Source organism: Scyliorhinus canicula, chromosome 17 (assembly GCF_902713615.1).
Source record: "Scyliorhinus canicula chromosome 17, sScyCan1.1, whole genome shotgun sequence".
NCBI classification, from domain to species: domain Eukaryota; kingdom Metazoa; phylum Chordata; class Chondrichthyes; order Carcharhiniformes; family Scyliorhinidae; genus Scyliorhinus; species Scyliorhinus canicula.
In genome coordinates this window covers 16,152,784-16,164,881 of record NC_052162.1, presented here as the reverse complement: position 1 = coordinate 16,164,881, position 12,098 = coordinate 16,152,784, and the positions used below count along the sequence as shown (strand labels likewise).

The 12,098-nt window shown below is 45.9% G+C and overlaps 1 protein-coding gene across 1 annotated transcript in view; it reads left to right on the top strand.

Moving 5' to 3' along the window:
* The first annotated feature begins 1,794 nt into the window (after nucleotides 1-1,794).
* The window catches only part of LOC119952394 (melatonin receptor type 1B-like), a 191,240-nt gene continuing 180,936 nt past the window's right edge, over nucleotides 1,795-12,098 (top strand). The window contains exon 1 of the mRNA XM_038776115.1: nucleotides 1,795-1,969. Coding sequence (XP_038632043.1) covers nucleotides 1,795-1,969 — 175 coding nt within the window. The remainder of the gene's footprint in view (nucleotides 1,970-12,098) is intronic.

The following is a 12,098-nucleotide window of genomic DNA, read 5'->3' as shown; positions in this document are numbered from 1 at the left end:
CATACAGAGAAACACACAGACAGACAGACACACACAGACATACAGAGAAACACACAGACAGACACACACATGCACAGACATACAGAGAAACACACAGACACACACACACACACACATACAAACATACAGAGAAACACACAGACAGACACACACACACAGACATACAGAGAAACACAGACAGACACACACACAGACATACAGAAAAACACACAGACAGACACATACACAGACATACAGAAAAACACACAGACAGACAGACACACAACACAGACATACAGAGAAACACACAGACAGCCACACACACACACACACAGACAGACACACACAGACACAGACAAACAGAGAAACACACACATACACACAGACAGACACACACAGACACAGACATACAGAGAAACACACACAGACACACGCAGACACAGACATACAGAGAAACACACACAGACACACACAGACATACAGAGAAACACACAGACAGACAGACACACACACAGACATACAGAGAAACACACAGACAGACACACACACACAGACACACACACACACAGACATACAGAGAAACACACAGACAGACAGACACACACAGACACAGACATACAGAGAAACACACAGACTCCAACATACAGAGAAACTCAGACAGAGACAGACAGACACACATACACAGACAGACACAGATAGTCAGACACGCAGACAGACACACACAGACAGATAGACAGACACGCAGACACAGACATAGAGACAAACAGACACACAGACACAGACAGACACAGATAGTCAGACACACAGACAGACACACACAGATAGACAGACACACAGACACAGACATAGAGAGAAACACAGCCAGACAGACAGACACAGACAAACAGACAGACACAGACATACAGAGAAACACACAGACAGTCACACAGACAGACGGAGACCGGCAGACAGAAATGAAGGCTGGCTTCTCACTGGGGAAAGGAGCAGGGAGGAGAATAAGAGGAGCATTGGGATAACTGGTGTAAGATTGAGTGGGGGAGGAGATATTGAGGATCGACAGCGTTTTTTTATTGTAGATGATCACTTGCTGGGCTTTGAGTTTGATTGGTGTTCACTGGATGGCGCTGTTTCTCACCCCCCCCCCCCCCCCACCCTTCTCTCTCTCTCTCTCTCTCACTCTATCCCCGGACTGGGAGAAGGGATGGAGAGAGGAGAAAGTGGCTAACCTCAGACACAGCTCCCCCCTCTCCACCCCCTCCCCTGCCTGAGTGATGCTGCCCCCTCCCAATAAGGGTGCGGGGGGGGGGGGGGGGGTGTAGGGATGGAGAGCAGTGTGTGTGTATGTGTGTGTTGGGTGTGGGTGGTGGGGGGAGTCCCTGCCCTGAATGCCAGCCAGCCAGAGACACATGCCAGCCCAGGCTCTAGGCAGTGAACACCGACCTGCACCGGACACAGCCTGGATCAGCAGCAGCCCAGCCTCACAGCCTTTCCCCCCACTCCCAAAGCAGGCAGGAGCTGGGGACACCGCCTCACTGTACCAAGCACCGTGACACTCTCCCGAAGGCAGCTTTAAAGTTAACTTTGTTCAGCAAGCTTTTTGTTTGGGGGGGGGGGGGGGGGAGAGCCGATGCCACGGATACACGAGGGAGCTCACACAAAGAAGCCTTTCAGGACCAGGCGAGCAAATCGATATCTGCTCCAGGCTTCTTCTGTTTCTGTTCTTGCCCCAATCAGTTGAAAATACAATTGCCCAGCGAAGGAAGGGAGAGGCTGGGAGTTGATGGTCTCCAATTGGAAGCGGCTGGGGTCCAGGATATGTCGGGAGATGGGAACTGCTCCGAGCTGGTGTCCTGGGAAGCTGAGCGACCACATTCTCCCGGGGTGACCACGGCGCTGGCCACGGTGCTGATCTTCACCATCGTGGTGGACATTCTGGGCAATGTGTTGGTCATCATCTCGGTGTTCAGGAATAGGAAGCTCAGAAACGCAGGTAAGCAGAACGCCACCTTCATGGCCTCTACTCCTCCAGTGGTGTCTGTGCTGACATGCATTGTGAATGTCTTCACATCTGGACTGAAACGTTCCTTTGCATACTAAGGGTGGGGGGGGGGGGGGGGGGGAGCACAATTTTACCTGCGTTAAGATTGCATTAGGCATTATTCCACATAATAATGCCTAACTGTAGTTTTATCACATGGCTGCCTGCCAATCCTGGGTCTGGTAACGCCAAGTAGGAAGATTCTGATTGTACTGGGTAACCATTACTCGGATCAGTTTCCTCGTCCTCCACAAACTTCACACCAAAGAAAAACAACATCGTGGGAAATAATTACTGCCTTTGGAAAGGCAACTTTCATTTCAGGGAATTAATGTGCTTTTTGACACTTGGTTGGCATACGATCAGCCAGTCTCCGATGTGCTGACGAATGGCAAATCCAGATCCACATTTGTGTTTAGGATTCTATCATTCATTACTTCAGAAAAGAATGACTGGGCGCGATGGTGAGGAGAGAGGTGCCAGGTTTATTTTGCTGCTTAAGGTTGAATTTGCAGAGAAGCATTGCCGCAACTTTAAAAAAAAAACCTTTCCCAGGACACTGAGTTATTTACAATAAGTGCAAAGGAATTTTGCGAAAGTAATTTAGAAGCTCAGAATTGCTACCGAGTTTATCACAAATCCACTGAACACAGTACGAACGGCACATGCCAGAAGAGAACAACTGTGTGCAGATTCAGAAAGGTTCGCTGTCCTTGATATCCAGGGGAATAGAATCCAAGTCATTCTACAACTACACAAAACCCTGGTTGGCTAACACTTTCTTCCCTCTGTACCGTATGCGTTTTTTGCATGCAATAAACAACACTTTTCACTGTATACTAATACATGTGACAATAGTAAATCAAATCAAATCAAAAGCCTGGAGGGGAACAATTCTGGACCGCACACTTTAGCAAAGGTGTCATGGTCTTGTTGGGCGTCAGTGCAGGTTTACCAGAATGATACCTGAGCTTCAGGTGTTACATTACAAGGAGACATTCAACAAACTAAGGTTGGATTCCCTAGGATTTAGAAGCTTAAGTGATGATTTAGCCAAAACGTTCAAGTTATTAAGGAGAGCAAATAGAGGCAAACTATTTCTGCTGGCTAGGGAATCTAGGACTGCAGGTACAATCTAAAAAATACACCCTGCTCTTTCAAGAGTGACAGTAGGATAAACTTCTATGAACAAATGGTTGTAGGAGTTTGAAACTCTCATCAGCAAATTGTTAATTTTAAATCTGAAATTGATATATATTTTTATTAATGAAACACGTTTACGAATAAAGGGTAAAGGTGGGGTATACAGAATTAGGTTGCGGAATGGGCGTGATCTCAAAGAATGTCAGAAGAGGCTTAAGGGGTTAAATGTCCCACTTCTGTCCCTATGTTACAATGTTGAAGCAGGAAATCAACAATGCGTCACAAACCAAACGGGTATAAAAGAAGTTATCAGAGGCTAAGACTGCACAATGCAAGGAAAACCTATCAGTATATACACATCAAATTTGTTTTGTACTGTTTCAGCAATATCCGGAGTACTAAAAAGATTTAGATTATTTAATTAACTGAACCATTGCATGAGTTTCTTCTTTGAAAAACTTGATTGTTCAGAAATTAAGGCAAATCAAAGTGACCAAAGGGTTTCAGTTGACTGGAATGGAACTGACTATCAGATGCTGTGTATGAGGGCAATGTATCCAATAAGTCAATTTGCACCACTGTCCGACATGAGTTTATAGCTCAAATTTCCAAAAGATAATTGAAAATAGCACATAACTGACTCTGGATATAATTCAGACACCAAAAACATGCACATCATCGTCCGAATCTGCAACGTACAAAGATAAAACTACAGCAATATATCTTGAAGAATACAATTATATAGTCCGAATTGAAGTACAGTTAATAATAATGAATGTATAGTTAACAGAAACTGCAGGTAACTGGCATTGGCACGGTGGCACAGTGGTTAGCACTGTTGCTTCACAGCGCCAGGGTCCCAGGTTCGATTCCCACTTGGTTCACTGTCTGTGTGGAGTCTGCAAGTTCTCCCTGTGTCTGCACAGATTTCCTCCGGATGCTCCGGTTTCCTTCCAAAGTCCCAAAAGACGTGCTTGTCAGGTGAATCGGGCATCTGAGTTCTCCCTCTGTGTACCCGAACTGGCGCTGGAGTGTGGCAACTAGGGGATTGTCACAGTAACTTCATTGCAGTCTTCATGTAAGCCTACTTTATTTATCTATTTAGGATGTGCACATCCCAACACTAAAGACTTTCTGTTTCAGTTAGTTTCTTTATGAATTGCAAGACTAAGTTTAAGAATGCAGTTATGCTGCCAATTTTCAGTTAATGTACAGTAGTTTCAATGACTCACAATGATACAAAGCTCGTGAGAATCACTTTGTGAGTTCTTCGTGATTTGGTTCTTGCTAACCATGTCAAAGGCTGCAGACAGGTCAGATTGACAAGGAAGAATAATTGCTCTTTGGTACAATCACTTACAATGCCTCTTGTGACTTTAATAATCACAAATAACATACAACTTCAGAAATGCAAATTGCTAATGGCCGGGATTCTCCGATCCCGCGGCCAAGTTCTGACGCCGTTGTCAAAAGCGGCGGGAGTGACTCTGGCGTCAAAGGGCCTCCAGGCCCAGACATTCACCTAAGACATTCTCAGGGGGTTAGTATGGTGCCGGAGTGGTAAACGCTGCTCCGGCACTCGAAAGCTGGCGCGGGTCCGCGCATGCGCGTGGGTTGTCGTCTCCGCGCCAGCCCTCGGGCAATATGGCGGAGCCCTACAGGGGCCCGGCGTGGAGGAACATAGACCCCCACGGATTAGCTCACCCGCCAATTGGTAGGCCCCAATCACGGGCCTGGCCACCGTTGAGGCCCCCCCCCCGCCCCCAGAGTCGGATCCGGCCCCCCCCCCAGCCAGAACTCCGAGATTCCGGTGGGTAGGACCATATGTAACCCATCGCTGGAAGGACTCGACCTGATTAGGGGCAGGCACTCGGTTGCTGGAGAATTAGCGTCAGATCGGCGTGACGCGATTCTCGCACCCCCCCCTCCCCCCCGGCAATTCTCCAACCCGGCGCAGGATCGGAGAATCCCGGCCAGGGTGTATTATGGACTAGGCTTCTTGGAGTAAAGCCCCATTGCCATATGTGAGGCTCCCTGATCCTCCAGTGGTGAAATTACAGTAACATTTCCTGGAGGACTGATCAACAACAAGCGTAGCAGCAGATCAGAAAGTCCAAAGCAATGGCTCAGAATTTACTGGAGTGGGGTATCTTGCATTGAATCTTTCATTCAGCTCCAATTAAATCTGGCACCAGAAAGAGCTGGGAATACAAACTGATAATGTGGCAAAGCCAGTGGATATCATGGTGGATAAAGGGACAATTATTCTACATTACTTATTTTTCTTTATTACATCATGGGATGTGAACGTCACTGACTAGGGCAGCAGTTATTGCCCATCCCTAATTGCTCTCAGGAAAGTGGTGGTGTATTGCCTTCTGGAACTGCTGTAGTTTGTTTGGGGTAGGTGCATCCATTGTACTGTTAGGGAGGCAGTTCCAGGATTTTGACTCAGTGACAGTGAAGGGCAACAATATATTTTCAAGTCAGGATGGCGTGTGACTTGAAGGGATCTTGCATAGGATGGTGCCCCATGAATCTGTGCCCTTGTTCTTCTAGGTGGTAGAGGCTGTGGTTTTGGTCGATGGAGTTTTGGCAAGTGTACACATTGCTGCCACTATGTGCTGGTGGTGGAGGAAATGAATGTTTAATGTTATATCTGGGTCCCAATCAAGTGGGCTTCTTTGTTCTCAATGGTGGTTGAGCTTTTTGAGTGTTGGAACTGCACTCATACGGGCAAGTGGAGAGTATTTTGTCACACTCCTTACCTGTGCCTTGTAGATGGTGGACATGTTTTGGGGAGTCAGAAGTTGAGTTGCTAGCTGTAGAATCCATAGCCTCTGATCTTCTCTTATAGCCACAGCTATACATAGCCATCCCAACCATGACTGGTGCAGTTAAGTTTCCAGTCAATGTAACCCTCATAATATTTAGGGCAGCACGGTAGCACAAGTGGATAGCACTGTGGCTTCACAGCGCCAGGGTCCTAGGTTTGATTCCCCGCTGGGCCACTGTCTGTGCGGAGTCTGCACGTTCTCCCCGTGTCAGCGTGGGTTTCCTTTGGGTGCTCCGGTTTCCTCCCACAGTCCAAAGGTGGATTGGCCATGATAAATTGCCCTTAGTGCCCAAAAAGGTTATTAAGGGGTTATTGGGTTACGGGGATTGGGTGGATGTGAGGACTTAAGTGGGTCGGTGCAGACTCGATGGGCCGAACGGCCTCCTTCTCCACTGTATGTTCTATGATGGAGGATTCAGCAATGTTGATATCCCTGAATGTCAAGGGTGGATGCTCTCTGGTCATTGCCTGGCACTCCCGTAGTGTGAATGTTACTTGCCATGTATAAGCTTGAAAGCCCAAATGTTATCCAGGTCTTGCTGCGTGCAGGCATGGACATCTTCAGTGTCCGGGGAGTTGCAAATGGCACTGCACACTGTGAAATGATCATCAAACACCCCCACTTCTGAGTGTTGGAAGAAAAGTCATTGATGAAGCAGCTGAGGATGGTTGGAACCAGGACATTCTCCAGCATCACAAAACAAGTGTGATTGCCAAGAAATCTTTTCCTTAACTTTTTTAAACAGCAGAGGTAGATTGACTAATTGAATACTTTTGGTCTTACATTTTAATTTGCTTCAGTCGGCTTGTGTTTATTGTTGTCTTCGATTAACTTATCACTGCAGTGGAGAAATACATACCTGTGTGGTTTCAATTGACAACTGTACAAAGGGCAGATCAATTTATACTACTGGCAGCAACAGCACGTCAAACAGACCTGGGCCAGGCTTCAATTGACTGCTGATCACTGTGGATACAGCAATTTAACACTGGAACCTTCTGACCATACATGCTGCTGTACCAGGGATTCTGGGTGTAATGTGATGAACACCTCCAAGTAAGCGCAATTGATGGAAAATTCTCACACTGACCTGGGAATATGACTGGCTTTATGGGTGGAGGATGCTTCAGGTGAGCGGACCTTTGAACCAATGTAAAATATCACAGATGCTCCAGTGTAAATTGGTTCTGGACACAATTTACTTTTGCTTTATATTCTGCAATCATTGGCAACATTTCAATCAGTTCCAACCATATTAAGTTGGTATCTGGGTGGTTATTATACAGAAACTGCAGTCCATTAATTATACCACCTTCCCTGATAACAAGATGGACGAGTATGAAAGGAAGCTCCGTAACCCCTAATGATCAAGGTCAGGAAGTTTGTGACTCTCAAGTTATTAGTCTTATGTTTTTGAGTAAATCAGTGTAATTCCTCAGTAGTCAACCGTAATCATATTGTTCCATGAGGTTTAAATTTAACTCTCCTTCACCATTCCCAGGGAATTTCATGCAAATTGGGCCACGACCTACAAAGATTAGCAGGAAGATCACATCTTTCCTGAATATTCAACAATCTCTCAGATCCCAAATGAAACAGAGTTGTACGTCTTTAAAATCAAGTGAATTTAAAGTGGCATTTTTTAAACTTGCTTCCAGCAGCTGTAAGGGTTTTTAGTGATCTCGACAGATCCAATAGTGCATTTAGGGGCAGTGACGCTGATGAGATGCCGCAGGGATGTGTTTCAGTATGTCATGGACAGAATGTCCATATTGGGTTAATTTGATTGAAAGACTTTCGCGGAAACAAAATATAATTTGGTGTTGACATGGATAGAGTCCCAGACTTTGTGCAATCCAGGTCCATGCTTCATTACTGGCTCAGTCCATACTTTACGCAGCAGCTCAATAAATATTAATTGAAATGTTATATGTCGGAGCAAAAGCTGAGCACAGCTGGCTTTGAAACCGCTCATTCTTTTCACGTAACAAAGTTTAAGCTTTCAGTTCAGGATTTTGCTCAGATGATAACGATTGAAATTGTGCGCACTCAATGAAGTTAGCTGCAGTTTGTATGGGAACAAGGGCAACTATGTGGACATGGAAACTCAGTTTCTTTAAGTGAATGGGATAACAGGGAATAGGGAATAGATCAATAGAGAAGCAGTGGCAGACTTGAAAGGGGATATTTCACAATGCTCAAAATTAGCATATTTCTACGATAAAGAATCACTTTAAGGGGTGGATCTACCACCTGCGGTTAACAAAAGAAGAGAACATAGAACATAGAACATTACAGCGCAGTATAGGCCCTTCGGCCCTCAATGTTGCGTCGACCTGTGAAACCCTCTAAAGCCCATCTACACTATTCCCTTTTCATCCATATGCCTATCCAATACCATTTGAATGTGTTTATTGTTGGCGAGTCCACTACTGTTGCAGGCAGGGCATTCCACGCCCTTGCTACTCTCTGCATAAAGAATCTACCTCTGACATCTGTCCTATATCTATCTCCCCTCAATTTATAGCTGTGTCCCCTCGTGCTGGACATCACCATCCGAGGAAAAAGGCTCTCAATGCCCACCCTCTCTAATCCTCTGATCATCTTGTATGCCTCAATTAAGTCACCTCTTAACCTTCTTCTCTCTAACAAAAACAGCCTCAAGTCCTTCAGCCTTTCCTCGTAAGAAGGAAAGTGTCACATTTAAGGAAAAAACTTATAACTGCACAAAGGTGAGTGGCAGGTCAGATGATTTGCCAGAATATAAAAAACAGCAGATATGAATAAAGGGTTAATCAGGAGAAAGGAATTAGAGTATGAGAGGAAGCTAGCTAGAAATGTAAAAATGGAGAGCAAGAGTTTGTCCAGGTATTTAAAAGGAAAAGAGTGAGTGAAGTGAGTGCTGGTCTTCCAGAGGGTGACAACGAGGGGCTAATGGTAGATAATATGGAAATGGCAGAAGTAATTAACAAATATTTTGCTCTGTTTTCACTATAGAGGGTAACTTTCCCGCATTAGCTGTAAATCGAGAGGTGGAAGAGAGAGGGGAACGTGATGAAATTGCAAACTGAGCAAACTGATGGAACTGAGGGTGGACACATCTCTGGGTCCTGATGGATTTAATCCACGGGTCTTAAAAGAAGAGGCCAATGAATGGAAATTCCCATTGACATTGGTGGGAAGAGAGAATCTGGCTACCTGCGAACAGCACCTTGCCTCCCACCACCGAGAAAGTAGTAGATTTGGTGTTAATTTTCCTGAATTCCCTGGATTCTGCAAACGTTCCATCTGACTGGAAAATAGCAAATATAACCCGTCTACTCAGGAAGGGAGGGAGGCAGAAAATAGGAAACTACAGGGCAGTTAGGTTGACGTGTGTCAAAGGGAAGGTATTAGAATCGATCATGAAGGAGGTTATAGCTGGCCACTTGGAAAAACTCAATGTAATTGGGAAGAGTGAGCATGATTTTGTGAAAGGAAAATTATGGCTAAAATTCCCCAACTGTTTGCTGGTGGCGGGATTTTCTGGTCCTGTTGGCACCCTGCAGGTTTCCTGTCGGCACGGGGTGGCTTAAATGGAAATTCCCATTGACTTTGGCGGGATGAGAGAATCCGGCTACCTGCGAACGCCACCTTGCCTCCCACCACCGAGAAAAACACGGCTGGGAGGCCATCGAGTCCCACCCCATGTTTTATAAATTTATTGGAGTTCTTCGATGGAGTAACAAACAGTGTGGATAAAGGAGATCTGGTAGAAGTACTGTACTTGGATTTTCAGAAGGTATTTGGTAAGGTGCCATATGAAAGCTTATTGTGGAAAATAAAAGCTTACCGTATAGGGGGGTAACACATTAGCATGGATAGAAGATAAAACCAAATTACTGCAGATCCTGGAATCTGAAACAAAACCTTTGACAAAAACTTTGACAAAGATTCATCCGGACTCGAAAGGTTCGCTCCCTTCTCTCTTCACAGATGCTGTCAGACCTGCTGTGATTATCCATCATGGATAGAAGATTGGCTGGCAGCCAGAAACAGAGAGTATGCTGAAATGGGACCTTTTCTTTTTAAAAATAAATTTAGAGTACCCAATTATTTTTTATTCCAGTTAAGGGTCAAGTTAGCGTGGCCAATCCACCTAACTTGCACATCTTTGGGTTGTGGGGGTAAATCCCAGGCAGACACGAGGGGGAATGTAAAAACTCCACACGGACAGTGACCCAGGGCTGGGATTCGAACCCGGGTCCTCAGTGCTGTAGTCCCAGTGCTAACCACTGGACTTTTTCTGATTGGTGTTCAGCGGGTTGTCTTATGAGGGAAGGTTAGACAGACTGAGCTTGTTTCAACTGGAGTTTAGGAGAGTGAGGGGTGACTTGATTGAAATATATAAGATGCTGAACGATTTCGACAAGGTGGACATGGAATGAATGCTTCCTCTTGTGGGTGAGTCCAGAGCTAGGGGCTAGAGTTTTAAAACTAAGGGATGCCCTTTTAGGCTCAGAGGGTTGTGTGACTTTGGTAATCTCTGTCTTAGAAGGCAGGTGGAGGTGTGGGGTCATTGAATTTTTTCAAGGTGGGAGGTAGATAGATTCGTGTTCGGCAAGAAAATGACAGGTTATCAGGAGGCTGATGGGAATGACACAGACAGATCACCCATGATCTTACTGAATGCCAGAGCGGGCTCGAGGGGCCAAATGGCCTGCTTCTGCTCCCATTTTGTATATTTGCATGCAAAAGATGATTCTGCACAATTAAAGTAAATTATTTTCCAAAGTAAGATGTTCAAGGTTTATATTGGGTCTTAACCACCATTTCAATCAATTTTATAAATTGTGGATATTACTCAGCTTTTCCACGGAACTCCCAGGTGCCGTTATCCTGTAGATCCAGCACTCGCATCCTGCTGCTTCACTCGCCTGTCAGAGAGGTGAATGTAAGCGGTAAATAGATTATTTTTTGTTGTTGCTTGGCATCTGTTGGAAGATAAGAGGCACAGACAACAGCATATCCTGGTGTCTGGGGCGGGGAGCACCTATATAAATCCACTTTGGGATACAGGTGAAAAACAATGGTAATAAGTGCTGGAGAATGTTGGCCAATTTGCTGAGCCAATTTTCGGGTTAAGCAGCAAGTTGGAAAGTTGGCACCCACATCACTGTAGTAAACCATGGGTAGAACCTTAAGGATGGCAAGCACCTAATGTGCAATCAATGATTCTCGATCCTCCACTGCCATTGAACACTCACTTGGTGGTTGGCAGTGGGCCGGGTCTTCTGTCCACCCAATCAGATTGGCCTACAGAATTTCAACCCAGCCAGGCACAGCGCTGCAGTGGTCAGAAGCGGTATTGCAGCAGTCTGCCTGGAATGAAGTCCCGGGAGCTTTGAAAAGGCAAGTACCAGGAGGCAGTGGGGTAGGGGACAGGGGTGATGGAGCTTTAGGAGGGGGCAATTGTGGCATCGGAGGGTAGGCCACAGTAACTTCATTGCAGCCGACTTGTGACAGTAAGCGATTGTTGTTATTATGATGATGATTATTATTATTAGGCCATGGGGGAGCAGGACGGGTTCCCGGAGCACCGACATCTTGGGGGAGGGGAGGGGTTGGAGGGTGGGGGTTAGGGGGGGAAGGCACCCCAGTGTTGGGGGCCTTCAAAGTGAGGTTCCCCACCTCTTCTTGTCACTTAAGGGCCTTAATGGGTGAATGGACAGGTTTTGCACCCAAGAACCTGGTTGCCCAAGCATGAAATGAAATGAAAATCGCTTATTGTCACAAGTAGGCTTCAAATGAAAAGCCCCTACTTGCCACATTCCGGCACCTGTTCGGGGAGGCTGGTACGGGAATTGAACCCACGCTGCTGGCCTGGTTTGGTCTGCTTTAAAAGCCAGCTATTTAGCCCTGTGCTAAACCAGCCCCTGTATGAAGTTGCTTCTGAGTTTGGGTTGGGTCCCCCCCCCCTCCCCCTCTCTTCCTCAGAACCAATGTTGGGCAGAGTGTAAACTTCTGCCCTTTTTTTGCTTTTGCAACTTCCTGCCCATTGTGAGTATTTCCTCTTTTATTCATTCATGGGTTGTGAGCATCGCTGGCAAGGCTGGCATTTC